Source organism: Corvus cornix, chromosome 1A (assembly GCF_000738735.6).
Source record: "Corvus cornix cornix isolate S_Up_H32 chromosome 1A, ASM73873v5, whole genome shotgun sequence".
NCBI classification, from domain to species: Eukaryota; Metazoa; Chordata; class Aves; order Passeriformes; family Corvidae; genus Corvus; species Corvus cornix.
Genome location: NC_047057.1, coordinates 56,712,981 through 56,727,044, shown reverse-complemented (window position 1 = coordinate 56,727,044; position 14,064 = coordinate 56,712,981). Strand labels below are relative to the sequence as shown.

The 14,064-nt window shown below is 39.7% G+C and overlaps 1 protein-coding gene across 3 annotated transcripts in view; it reads right to left on the bottom strand.

The window, feature by feature from the left end:
• FGD4 (FYVE, RhoGEF and PH domain containing 4) overlaps positions 1-14,064 on the bottom strand; it is a 100,257-nt gene that overhangs the window by 15,698 nt on the left and 70,495 nt on the right. For all 3 annotated transcript variants that reach the window (XM_010410408.4, XM_010410409.4, XM_010410412.4), the window contains exons 3-6: positions 11,693-11,864; positions 8,237-8,723; positions 2,646-2,735; positions 547-692 (exon numbers count right to left, since the gene is read on the bottom strand). In XM_010410408.4, the coding sequence (XP_010408710.4) occupies positions 547-692; positions 2,646-2,735; positions 8,237-8,723; positions 11,693-11,864 (895 nt within the window). The remainder of the gene's footprint in view (positions 1-546; positions 693-2,645; positions 2,736-8,236; positions 8,724-11,692; positions 11,865-14,064) is intronic.

Genomic DNA, 14,064 nt, shown 5'->3' with positions numbered 1-14,064 from the left:
ATTATTATTACAGAGTATATCTACACCTCTTCTATCCTTGCTGGCTCCAAATAGAGGTCAAGAAAAGCTAAGGGGAAAATGGCCCTTAAATATATCTGACATGGATTTTAATTTCAAACAGAAAACCAAAACCTAGAAGAAGAATGTGTCCCACCTTATTAGAGAAAGCAGTAACAACAAAGTTTACTCTACTTCAGCATTGTCATAAACCACGTACATGTTCTTTACCTCAACTTTGTATTCTATACAATGAATTCACCAGGCAGCACATAATTTGAGTCTGGACCCCTAATTTAGCAAGACATTTGATCATGAGTAATCTCCCTGGCTTCAGTGAGATCCATGTCCTTTATTTTGAGCAAATGATGCAAGTCCTGTGCTGAGTCAGCTCCTGAGGAAGAGTGGAAGAGCAGATGCTCTCTTACTCACAGGAGTTCCTGGGCCTGGAGAGCTTAACTGAGAAGATACTTTCCCTACCTCAAGCCTGCAAGAGAGTTTCTACAGACACAGTTTTAGGAGTATATTAACCAGTGAAGTGCCTCTTACCATTCTTGCATTCTTTTTTCAAGTTCCGGAAGTAAGAATTTACTGTGGAAGGCATTTATTGAAGAAATGTTAGAAAAGATCTTATTAATCACTTCAGGTGGAAATGAACCTCTGTTGGCTTCCTCAAGGAGTCTGGAGTAGAATACCTGCAATACAGGAAAAAGAGCCCCAAACCTGTCAGCCTGTTATATTTAACCAAGGCAAGATTAATATTTCAATGCCATAGATAGGTAGTGATGAACTCATTCATTGTCTTTCCCTCACTAGAAGTGAAAAGCTTCTCCTCCCCTTATACCCCACTTTCTTTCTCATGAGCCAGGAGAGCACTGCAGGCAGAGCTGACATAAGGAAAGCCAAACTGAAGCAGTGCCATTTTGGATCAGCTCCAGACATCCTGCCTGTTTTAACAGCCAGAGCATCTCAGCTTTCCCAGCCTTCCAGTTGTATTTTCCACTCTTCTGTTCTTTGCAATTAGCATGATGTCTGATCACCATTAGCCCCACCACTTTCCTTGAATGCCTTATCCCCTTATCCTTTTGAAATCAAAGTAATTTTCAGGCTATGAGCAGTCCCCACATACTATTTAAAGCACAGAGGGAGCCCAGTTCTGATTGGACTACAGTCTCTTTTAAAAATAAATATATTCTTTCTCCATCAGTGGGCTCTACCTGATTACATGCAGCTACAAAATGTGTATTTGTTAATATGCACATCGCAAAATAAGTGGTTTTGGAGAGCTATCGTCCCTCTGCCACCCTCTCCCATGCTTGAACAGATTACATGTCCCTAAAAGGGCTTCAGAAATCTGGGTAAGGACTTGCAAAAGAAGAAAAGAGTCTGAAGATAGGAACTTTGACCACCCCAACTGAGACAGCAGAAGTGTCTTAAAAGGAAAAAAGCCATATACTGCCACATAAAACATGCCCAGTTTGCTGCACTGCCAACAGGACAGTTAGTTACTTTGAAGTTACTTTTTTTACTAAAGAGACAGTTACACAACTTTTCAACCAAGTTTAGAAATATAACAGTCCTTTCCCAGTCTTCTGCTTTCCTCTCATTAGCAGCAGTTGAGCAGCTGTGTTTGAAAGTCATTTTTCAGAATCCTCTCCAGTTAATATTTGGAAAACAGACACAGCACTAATGCACTTATGAAGGCATCAAGGAAAATAATTGTACATTACCCATCAGAAAAATCTGTGAAGGAAGTAAACATTTTTTTTTTAAATTTTTAAACTTCTGTAAATATTTTTTTTCCTGCAATACTCTGGCTTTTAAAAGTCATCATATATCCATCACAATCTGGATCTGCTGTGTAAATCCACTTTCAGGAGGACAGTTACTGAGCTCCCCAAGCAGCATGAACAGTTACTGTATCAGTTGAAACTTTTTACTTTTCATCAAAGCTTTGTACAAAACTTCTGCACTGGACCTGAGCAATTTAAACAGTGGAGTCTGAGAAAAAATATCCTGTAGCAAGGCAAAGCAAAGCTAGAGATACATGTGTTATGTGGAAAGTAAACAAGACTTAGGAAGGAAAATATTCGAGTTCAAACTTCTTACATATAAGAATTATCAGTTAGATTCTGCAAGCATGAGAGTCCAACCCTTTCCTTGCAGAAACACTCATTTCTGCTTCTAAATATATAATGGGAAAATAGAGGATATACTTTTTGGAATGGGCAATGTCTAGTTCTTTGGAGCTAAAGAAAAATTCCAATTGGGTGGTTCAAATTAGAATGATTTAGTAATTTTCTAATGAGTGGGTGATTGCAGCATTCACTCCAATTCACTGGAAGCCAAGACATGGTTATCCATCCTTCTTGTCAGCTACCAGCATGCAATGCTATTGCTTATAGTGACATCTCCATACCCAGAACATATTGCATTAATAGCCACAAAATTCTAAACCTTATTAAAAACGTAGCATTCTTAAAATAGAAGCATAGGCAAAGCCATGTGGCAACAGAAAATGACTGACTGGAAAATCAGTAAAATGTGAAAAACATACCACATCTCATGTAATTTATATCCACATTTACTCATAGCCATTTGAGTGAATTCAAGACAACACAATAAAAGCAAATTCAAAAAAACTGTACCCCATCTAGGAGGTCAAGTCGGCTAACATAGGCTTTTTCTGTTTGCAGAAGCTCGTTGGCAATTTTGTGACGTTTCTGCTCATCTGTCTCCTGGAGGAAAATAAGAGCAGCTCTTAGGACAGTGAGGAAAACATAACTTAATAATAATAAAAAACTTCTGAAAATCCTTATGACTACCTTATGGTCCGAAAAGCAACTGAAATACAAAGTTAACATTGAGTAATAAACACCAGCTTTGAAAAATACATGATTTCCCACAGCTTAATTAACATATAAAAAAGTCAGAGAATGTTAAAAATCAGTCAAATTGCAGAGCAAAATTCAGAGCCTAAAAGATTTAGTATTTCCCAGTTTGTATAGGGATCTTTGCCAAAGCACCAACTCCCTACTCAACAGATCAGCTCACATCCTGGTAATCGAGTACCACTGACCTTTCAGAGCTGGAAGAATTGATTTGCAGAGTAAGAGGGAACAGATGGGAGCAGTCAGTGTTCGCCCCCACCCCCTTTCAGAAGTTATTTGAACTGCATGTTCTTTGCACAACAAAATTATTGAAAAATACCATACAGAATGGTTTATGTTCGCCAATACACTCATTGCTGAATAATTGTTGACTGCAATTAGAGGGCTCCTTCATTAAGTCTTTATGGAAGGGATTTTTGCATTTTAAGGGACGTTTTCATTTTAAAGTCTTTTATTCCACAAAATATATTCTTCTGCTGAACAGAAACTTAAAACATTCACTCAATTTTCAATATTAAACTAAATATGTTAGAATATATAATTACAAGTTGCTGGGCAAAATTATTTCAAAACAAACAATGAAATCACAGCCTTCTACAATATCAAAACATTAGGAAACTGCCTCAGGCTTGCAAGTGTCAGGCTCAACAAACTGACACTTCCACTACAAGATTCTTTCTCCAGATCTAGAGACAGTCTGTTCACATCTAATGACATCAGAGTCTTCCCTAAAAAAATGGCAGTATTATCACAGTGCTTATGGGAAACTGGTAATTGCTAGACAAACCATAAAAATTCTTCATAAAAACAAAGAGGAGAGCTTGAGAGAGTAGTTTCTGATTTCAAACTGCACACTGCTTTCCACAAGAGTAGGATAAACATTTGCAAGTACTTTTACAAAAATGGTTTGAAGGATACCAAATATTAAAGTACAGTCTTATATTTAAAGGACTTCACTGGGTTTTTTTCCCCATTTTGGTATTCAATAAGTATTCCAGTTTTCAACATATTTCAGTTCTAATCTCCAGTGTTCACAGTTGCACTGCTACATGGCAAACCTCCTCCCTAAAAACAGGCTTTCAATAGTGACTTCAAAGCTGTTGATTAAATCTGTTTAAATCAGCATAGCAACCACAGTAACCTACAGAACTGCGTTTTAAGTGCTGTCAAGAGACATTGCAGGGAGCTGGAGGATTAGCTGTTACAGCTACAGCTTGCTGCTTAGTGCAGCCATTTACAAAGGATCTCACATGTGGACTTGAGACACAAAACCACGGAGGTTGCTGGCTCCTCAGCAATTTAATTTTATTTTTTTTCTCACCCCAGAATCCCACTTACTCCCTGAAGCAGTGCTATAGAACCAAGCCACAGTTTTTAGACGATTACTTGAACTAATTAAGAGAGGGAAAATCACACATAACAAACACAAAAATATCATATAAAATGAGCTGAGCCCAGCTTTCCAACCCTCTCAGTATCAACCTTACACATTTTCTTAATTCTCAAACCTGCATCTCCTTTCTACATCAATTGCATGACCTGACAGAGGGATGTTCTATGTGGGGGAAAAATGCACACCATGGATGAGTTATCTTTTAATCACTGTGGCATGTTCTCATTCCAGCATAAGAACACCCACCTACAGGGTTAGATCAGTGCAAAAAGAACAGAAAACTGTACTGCTGCTTTTCCTTCAGCACATCCTCAGGGGGGAGCAGGGGGTGTTGTTGAGGGGATCAGAAGGTAACTTCAGGGAACATATATTTCAGGGAACATTTCAAACTTCTGTGACAATCCATAACACATGGCAACTCAACATATAAAACCAAGCAGAAATGGCTGATGTGCTACATAGAGAACACTTATGTTACACAGGTACATTATTTCACCTGCTGACCAAAATATCAGGAGTGTGAAAGACCAGGAGTTCCACCAGGATGGACTGCAAACCTGAAGCTCTATTCCAATGCTTACAGTAAATGTTTCAGCTGGATCTAGTTCATTAGTACAAATCTGCGCATCCTTAGAATAATTACATTATTATGGATGCTTAGGAAATTAAAATAAGTAATTTTGAACTCTGAAATTAAGAAGAGGTATGAAAAATGCTGGTGAAAGTATGAATTTTCTTATTATCCAAACCAAACAGGAGCCATCTCCTGTCAAGAAAACATACCTGCCAACATGACAGTGATGGTGTATATGATTCACTCTTACTCAGGCATAGCCATTGCCCCAAGGGCTTGAAGGAATACATTAAACAACACAGACAGGGTGAGAGAAGTAGAGTATGAACAAATATAATTTAAATTACTCTGTGCTTGTTGCTTGCACAGCAACCAAGAAAGCAGTAAAGATCCTGGTATCCCCGAAGAAGTGACTATTCACAAGAAGATTTATGCATTTATATATTGGTTGCTGAAGATACACAGCTTTATTCCCATTGCTGTTCCTAAAGAAAACCAAAAAATTGTAGCATCAAGAAGCTGGCAGAACCTCTCAAGTGTTTCAACAGTAAAACACTTCTTGGCAGAAAATTAACTTTGCAAAACCAAAAATTTTACCATGGTTAAATTGAAATGTTGCCCTACATTTAGAAATCCAGCATCTCCACCAGGTTTGCATCTAAAACTTCAGAGCCCTCAACACTGTCATTAAAAGAAGACATCATGTAAGGACTTTATTAAAAATGTTCCATGGATTCGTCCCCATCTGTGGCATGCAGGCAGTCTATATCCCTATCTCCTGCCAGTCTCACAAGAAACACTGACACATTTGTCCTCTTGTCTTCAGTTAGCTGTAGCAGCAGATTCCCCACATGATGTTATTCAGGAAGTTAATTGATTGAGATGTTCTTGTACTATTCAGCCTCCGCAGTTTAGACAAACTAAGTTTTATGACAGGAGGTGTTTCTGCTGCAAGGCAGGAAACTTTTCATTTTTAATTGTCTTTTTGCTTGTTATGATTCTGTATCATTACTTTCAAACTAAATTCAGTAAATAAGAGAAATAAAGGATACTCTGCTCTGGTTGTTTGGGGAAATTGTTTCAGATCACTGCCAAATTTAATAAGTTTTGCTCAATTTTTCCAGAACCTGCAATAATCTCTCTTTAGTCAGATCTAAAGTGATGGGGGGGGGGGGGGGGGGGGGTGTGAATAATGGTAAGAGCAACACTATTTCAAAACAAGCCTTCCTTTCCAAGCCCAAAAAGTAATTTTTGCACCAGTCCCCAGTTTAATTCACTCCTTCCAGCAGTGGACTTAGGATTACTTCTGCTGTACAGGTACACATCTACAAAGAAAGAGAGCATCACTTTCTGCTCTTTCCTGATCTAAGAAACATGGCATGCAAGAGACAAGATACTTTGCATCAACATCAAAATACACATATCAGATGCATAATATAAAGTTTGACTATGACTCACATGGATCTGCTCCTTTTGCTTTTATTCAATTGTACCTACATTTTAAATCAAAAGGGAAGGAGAGTGCTGTTATCCTGTGCTATGCAACTTAAACTGGAATGCATCCCAGTTTTAATATTCTATAATAAGTAGGCATTTAGCAAAATCACAGATTGTCTAATGCTCTTACTTCTTACCAGTGCCTGCCTGAACACAGAAACAGCTTAAAGCTCCACCAGAACTTTCCTGTTGCTCATCATCCTTCCCCTAATCCAGACAGCATGGCAGCAGCTACTTAGACCACCACAGGGCTAATTTCTATCTCCAGGTTGCATTAATCCAAACTAAATCAGTGTTTCATTCCATAAAGGGTGGACGCACTTCTTAACCTCACGAGACTAAAGGGGAAGTCCTGGTTGCACAAGATATCTCAGGAAGGGCTGCTGTGACCCAGTTCAGTTTTACAGATTCAGTTCTACACCAATGCAAGCTTAAAAGTCATCCTGCATGGGTTTGGTTTGGTTTTTTACCCTCCAAGCACCAGTGAATAATATACATCTAGTTACAGTCACATTACACCTTACAAGCTGACTCATTGTGAATATGACAGACCACACGTGCTGGTTCCAGCAGCTCAGACAGATTTTAATGAGATTGCTGCCATTACCATTTGCCCAGTTCCTTCCTGAACTTTAAAAGAGAACTGCTTCCCTTTTCAGCTTTTTCCTGAAAATGCTGCCAGCACCTTACTGCGTGACTTGGATTCAAGATTAACATCATTGCCCACTGAGAATTCAGCACTTTATAGGCACAGAGAGGGGAAACAGGCATTACCCAACAGGAGACAGAAATATAATGACAGGTGTGGCAGGCCAAAGTGCCTTAGACTGTACCCAGGCTTATGTTTAGATGGGGATCATAAGATCTATTCATTCCTGGGAAAAAAACCCAAAACAACCCCTAAAACAAACAAGAAAACTCACACAAGCCAACACTTTCTTGTCCTTACCTAGAATATTTCATCCTCTACTACATGAGAACTTGAGAGCCACCTTTCCCACTCACAGAATTTACCTCCAAGTGTGTATATATGTGACTCCCAGCTAACCAAACTCAAGGTCTGCAGTGAACTGGTGTGGGTGCACTCATGACCAGCAGTGAGGAGCTTTTTCAGCATCAGTTGTTTGGCTCTGTGGTGAAGAGGAAGGCTGGGAGGGTCTGCCAAGCTCCCCCTGCCACACAGGGGACTGCTGGACCAGAACTGTTAATCAGATTTACTTCTTTGGTACAAGGAGGCAAACTGCATAAGTAAACTTTTACAAGTGAAAAATATGCATTATTTTTCAGCAATTAATTTCCCAAGACAGATTTTCTTCCACCCACTTACTTTGCTTAAATATTTAAAACCTTCCTTGCAAGGGAGCTCAAGTTCATCATGATATAAGTTCTCCTTGCTAAAAAGGCACATATTTAGGATACCCTGAACATTGTGTCTATCTGATCACTAGCAGACTGCCACTGCCTTTCCCACTTTGACTTGACAACTACATCCAAGTTAGGGATTCACACGACACTTCTCCCTGAAGCCCTGTCATTACAGTTTCCTACACATAGAATGTTATTTCACATACACCACTAACATGTGTCCCTTGTAGTCTGGCACAGCTGAGGCATGGTGCTAAAGAGGCACACATATTTGAGCTTCACTTTTTTTAAACCTCAGATAACTGATGGGGAAAGAGCCAAAGGGATGAGGAGAAGAGCAAAGGAGGAGAGGGCAGGAAGAGGCAAGCAGAATTTTTTTCTCATCTTTTTTCAGAGGAAAAACAACCAAAATATTTTCAATTTCTGACCTGCTCCTGGAAGCCTATTTTTGTAAATAAAAACCTAGAGAAAACACAAAAAGTAGTGATATACCAAGAACGAAACAATTTCTCTCTTTACCTTTGTTTCTACAGGTTGATCTTGCTTACTGCTTTCCTCAGCTCGTTCTTCCTTCACATTAGTATTAATGTCTAGAGTTTCATTTTCAGCTGGGAGCAGCGTGTCGCTGCTCAGAGTCCTGTGGCAGCTGTTGAGCATCTGCTCCTCACAGGCAGTCACACTCTGTAGTGACTCTCTGCGAGTGCTTTCTCCTTCCCCATTTATCAAGCTGCTGTCGATGGCATCGTCTGGGACTGGGGTGGACACGGCAGAGCCGCGGTCCGGCAATCTCCGGTCCTCATCTTCTGGCTGGTCTTGTGCTACCACTCCATTGGCTGTGTGCAGCTGTGCAACCTGAGTTTTGTCAGTGTCACTGGTTTCCTGTTTCTGTAGTGAGTGCTGGGAGGGGAGTTTTGGCTGAGGTGATGGTGCGGACCCATATCTTCCTTGAGATTTAGTAATGTGGAGAACGGAGGAATCTTTCTTCAGATCGCTAGGATTCAGTGAGCTAAAAACACCAAGCAAACAAAACATTGATGAGAGAAGAGTTAACATGGGCTTACAGAAAATCCTGATATGGGAAATAAAAGAGTTACACCATATAACCAACTCCTCCCAAACCATTTCTTTCCTGTGTTAATATTAGGAAGTTCAGGACATTGAGACCTGGAATGCATTAAAACACTTACAAACATGTTTCTCTTACTAGAAACTCAGAGCTCTGTCTATATGGAGCCATTGCCTCCCTATGTGTCTCAAATCTCATGTGTATGGGAGATTTAAATTGGACATTAGGAAAAATTTCTCCACTGAAAGCATCATCAGGCATTGGAACAGGGTGCCCAGGAAAGACTTTGAGCCACCATCCTTGGAGGTATTTAAAAGATGTGAAGATGTGGCACTTGAGAATGTGGTTTAGTGGTGGATTTGACAGTGCTGAGTTAACAGTTGGATTCAATGATCTTTTGCAACCTAAATTTTTCTATTCTTAGCTCCGTGTAACAGAGCCAAGAAACAGAAACCAAGAAAATGGTAGATGAAGCAACTTGCCCAAAGGGTCACAGAAGATTATTGGCAGAAATGGAGCAAGACTCATGGCTTCCCAAGTCCTAGTCCACTGCTTAAACAAACAAGTAGGCTATTCCCTAACAGCTCCTTAATTATAAAAAAATTAATCAAACACATCCAAGAACATTTAGCATCCCTGTCCTTAGTTCAGAATATTACAGGAAAACCTTTAAATTTTTATCCCATTTCTTCTCCTGTTCCCTTATTTAGCAATGTCCCTTTGTCATGCTGCATCTTTTCTGAAGATCTTTTTCCTCCAAAATTTATCTCTGCTTTAAACACATTATCTCTTGTTCCTGACTGTCCTCTAACTGTTCCTAGTATGGACCTCCATCTTCTGAAAGGATGAAAACTGCTTACAAAGTGTATTTTTACTCCTTATTGATAGGATACTTTACACAAATATTGCAAACGTATTCTGCACTTTTGTGCACACAGATCAAAAATAACTTACACTAGCTTTATCTTCTTCCATCATAGAACAAAAAAAAATTTAGTCACTTTTTCTTTAGTCATGTAAAGATTATACCTTTTTTTTATTAAATAAGCTTAACTCCAGGATAAAATTAATATACATTTCTCAATTGCCTGCACAGAGTAAATAGGTTTAGTTAACTTTCTGCCATGCCTACATGCTTGTGGGCTGTACAGACTAATGAAAATAAGTTATTTTAGTTAACAATCACAGTTTGCATTTCATGAACATGCTACCTAGCCATTTCAAGATCACTAATTAAAAGTGAAGTTCAGGTTCACAGAAGACACATTTTGTGAGTTGAGCTCATTCAAAAAACAGGAATTACCTCCACTGCCAAAGCAGGATAATCCAGAACTCAGCATGCTAATCATGGAAGGTTCTCATAAGCAGAGATCATAGACTTGAGTATAATTTAGTCATTGGACAGATATTACTGGGTGTACCTAATGAATGATGTTGCCCAAAAGCAACTCAGCTTCCCATAGTCCACAAAATGTCCCTACTTTTAAAGGTCTATGAACAAGAAAGTTTTCTTTCTTTCATTATAGTTTCCTTTGATTGCGTAATATGGAAGAAGCTCCTGCACAATGCAGCAGGCAGGTCTAGGAGGAAGAAATGTAGGGCTCAGTGGTGTAAGTCACAATGAACCTGAGGAGTTTTCTTTCAGAAAGAAAATTTTTTCAGAAATAAAGAAATTTTATTTCAGAAATATTTTTTTTTTCCTAAGGATACTGCACTGTTTAATAGATGGGTGATGCTTTGGAGGAAGACTAGGAAATAAAGTGATAACAGGATTAGAAACCTGTACTAAAAGAATTCACAGGACCTCCAGTGCTGCAGTAATCTCTTTTCCCAATCTCTGAGCAGCTGTCATGACCAAGTGCAATTAAGTATCTGCCTAATGACAGAAGTTTCTTGCAGATGAAGCTCTAAAATTATTTCTGTTCCACTGGACAAACACACTTTTGCAATGCTCAGCTGCTTCCATAGAAAGGATTAAATTTCACTCATCTTGAGGGGAAATTCTTTCAATGAAAGCCCTAATACTCTGGCTCCATGGAAGGTCATGCTCTGTAGTACATCATGCATTCATTCCCACAGGGGGCATCCCTTCAGAACTCCAGTGTCCCAAGGAAATATGAAAAAACCATGTCCAAAACTTGCAATGCTCAACTGTTTCTTGAGCGATGTTCCTCTCCCATGGGCTTTCAGGAAAGTTGCTCTCTTTGTACAGAGCAGATATATTTGAAACTTCTGTTTCAGAGCTTATAATGCATCTACTTAGAGATGCATCATGTGCATCTAATTAAAGACACACAAGTAACACCATTTTGTGAAAGCAGTGTTCACTGTGGTTCATTTTCCCCAAAGTTCCAAATGTTTCCCATAAACCACAGAATCAAAACTCAAGAACACTGAGCTTTTCTACTAAAATCACCAAGCACTATAAAGCAGACCATTTAGGGAGTGTATCCCATACCATTACAAATAACTTGTAGAGTTCACCCTCTTCTCATGAATGATTTAAGAAGTTAAGATAGTATAAGATGAAAACCAGTATTTCAGGTTTTTCTATTTGCTTATAAAAGTATTTTTTCTTCTGCAAGAACAAAAGTATTTAATATTAGCTTCAATATTAAATTTATTTCAAATTGCTGACATTTTTCAGGATGTTCTTAAAATCCTACAAGTTTCTTTTTCTAAAAAAAGGAAAATTAGGACTAACACCTTATGAGAAAGCACACCTTGTAAAGCCAAATATACAATTTGCTCCCACAATTTCAAAACACATGCAGTTTTGCCACCAAGCCCTCTGGCAGAGATAGGAGTGAGCCCTACCACAGTACCAACATTCTTCCTCACAAGTTCAAGTTCCAACAATTCCCACAGAACAAACGGAGTTACAAACCAGTTCAACTTCTGTTACATACCTGCCTCCCTCAAACCGGTTGATGAGATCTGACACTTTGCTAGACTTTTCCTTTGTGACACTAGAAACAGCAGCGGGTGTCTCTTCCTCCATTCTTGGTTTCTGAGTTTTTAAAGCTTTATGCCTAGGGGTTTGGTATGTTGCCTTCTGCAGATGAATTGGCTTTGGAGGCACTGCAAATGACAGCAACAACAACAACAAAAATCAATGACTCGTATTTCCTTGAGCTGCCAGAATACAGAATCATAAAATGGTTTAGGTTGGAAGGGACTTTATCGCAGGGGCTCCGATGCTGGTCAGCACCGGTGTGCCACGACCTTCCGAGAGAGAGCGTCCTGCACAGATCAACTCTTCCAGGGGTGGTGGCAGGCCTCCCTGGGCAGCAGGGGATTCCAGCAAGTGTAGCAACTTCTCTGCTACAAGTGATTCCAGCTCACCTCATTCAGCCCTTTGTGAAATCACCCAAGGCGAACTCGGGGACTGAGAGACAGGAGCCTCGTTTGGCAATTCCAGAGGTAGCCTTTACTGTCCAGCAGCCCCTGTGAAGGGAAGGCCAGGGACAAAGGCTCCCTCCTCAGGGGCAGAAACAGGGGCTTTTTATGGGAAAGGCAGGGGATGGGGTAGAAACCAACTAGCCAACTGGGTACAGGCTATTGCCATATAGAAACAAGGCATGCTGGGGTGGTTCACTTCATCACCATGACCCAAGGAAGGTTGCTTATCTCTAGGGAGAGTCTTTTTTGGCCTCAGGCCTCTCTCCTCCAAGGGAGTGCAGAGGGCTCTTGTACCAAGAGCTCACAGCCCTCCACAGGACCTTAAAGATCATCTAGCTCCAAACCCCCTGCCATGAGCAGAGACACCTTCTACTAGACCAGGCTACGCTCACAAATGGGATTTTTGCATAAAGAACTTATTGTAGCAATGAAAAATACATACTTTTGGCTTTAACTAACCTTAAAGTTGCTTTACAAATACAGGGACTTCATATAGTTCTTCATGCACTGTTTGGTATTAAGGATCTTGTTACATTACTTGACTAAAAGCTGAACCATATGCTACCTCAGCAAGCTAGAAAATCAGGGAGTTTTCCTGCCTGTTCATTTGTTTTTATAGTGTTCTGTAAAAAATACATACGTGAGGTTTATACTTGCAGGTTTTGTAATAAAAAAGAATTAAGCACAAAGGAAAGAGCCATACTGTGGAGCTCAAGAGAGAGAGATTTAAATTGCTGCCCCAAACTCTGGTGCTCTCATTCTTTACCTTATCCCTTGCGACCTCAATAATAATCATCAGCAGAAAAGGTATTTGCCTTCAGCTTTAAACTTCCCTTACTCACTGAAGCTTTTTCTAATTATACTGCTGAAAACCTTCCCCCCTGAAAATATTTTTTATTATTCTTGCTTTTTCTCCATCCTTACCGTAAGTCCTTCTAATTAGATTGTTAATGATCAGCCACTGCTTAATACAGCAATGACTAGAACACAAAAGACCAGGTGACACATAAAGCAACCAAATTCACAGCACTAAAATCTTTAAGTAGCCATGCAGCATTTGTGGGCAGCAAAAGCAGGTCACAGACTGGGCCCAAAAGCATTCCACATTGGAGCAATGAACGTCCAGCCCCATCAAAAGGAGAGACTTAATGGAAAAGGACCTTAATTCTGGAAAACACAACTCTGTTCATTCCCACAACATATTGTGGGAGAAGAGAAAGTGTTTGATATGAAATTGGAAAAAGAGTTCTTGAAATGCAGGCATAAATTTGCAGGAGTAAGCAATGCCCTGCCAGTGGAACCAGTGGCCCAGGGGCTCAGGCACTGCTCCACAGGCACCACATTCCAGTGGGGTACAGGCACCGGCCCTCCAGCAACTAAAGAGACCAGCCAGTGAGCAACCATGAAGGGAAGGAGGACAAGAATGGGCTTCAGGAATCACATGCCACTCTTGTAGTAGGGAAAAAAAGCTATAGTGCAGGATACACAATAAGATGGATGGAAAAGCCATGTTCTTCATAATGCTGACTTTAGAATATCGTCCTAACTTACCCTGGAAAACCTATGCACAAATGATCTTAAATCTTATCAACTGCCATTTCAAAGGGGTGTTGAAAAAATTCCTGCAAATATACTAATCTTAGACGGTGATAAACTTGAAGAAACACTCAATTAAGGGCAATTTTCCATTTCTTCCCTACATTAAATTTATAGGTAATACAGGAGGTAATATTTGTCTGTGTTTCCAACAACCTAATTGCACTTAAGTGGGACTGCAGTGATCGCTGCAGTCTGAAAAGTACCGTGAAAGACTGTGCAGAAATGAATTTACCACAAAAAGCTTTAGACTTCAATCATATCAACTACAAAGGCTGGTAAA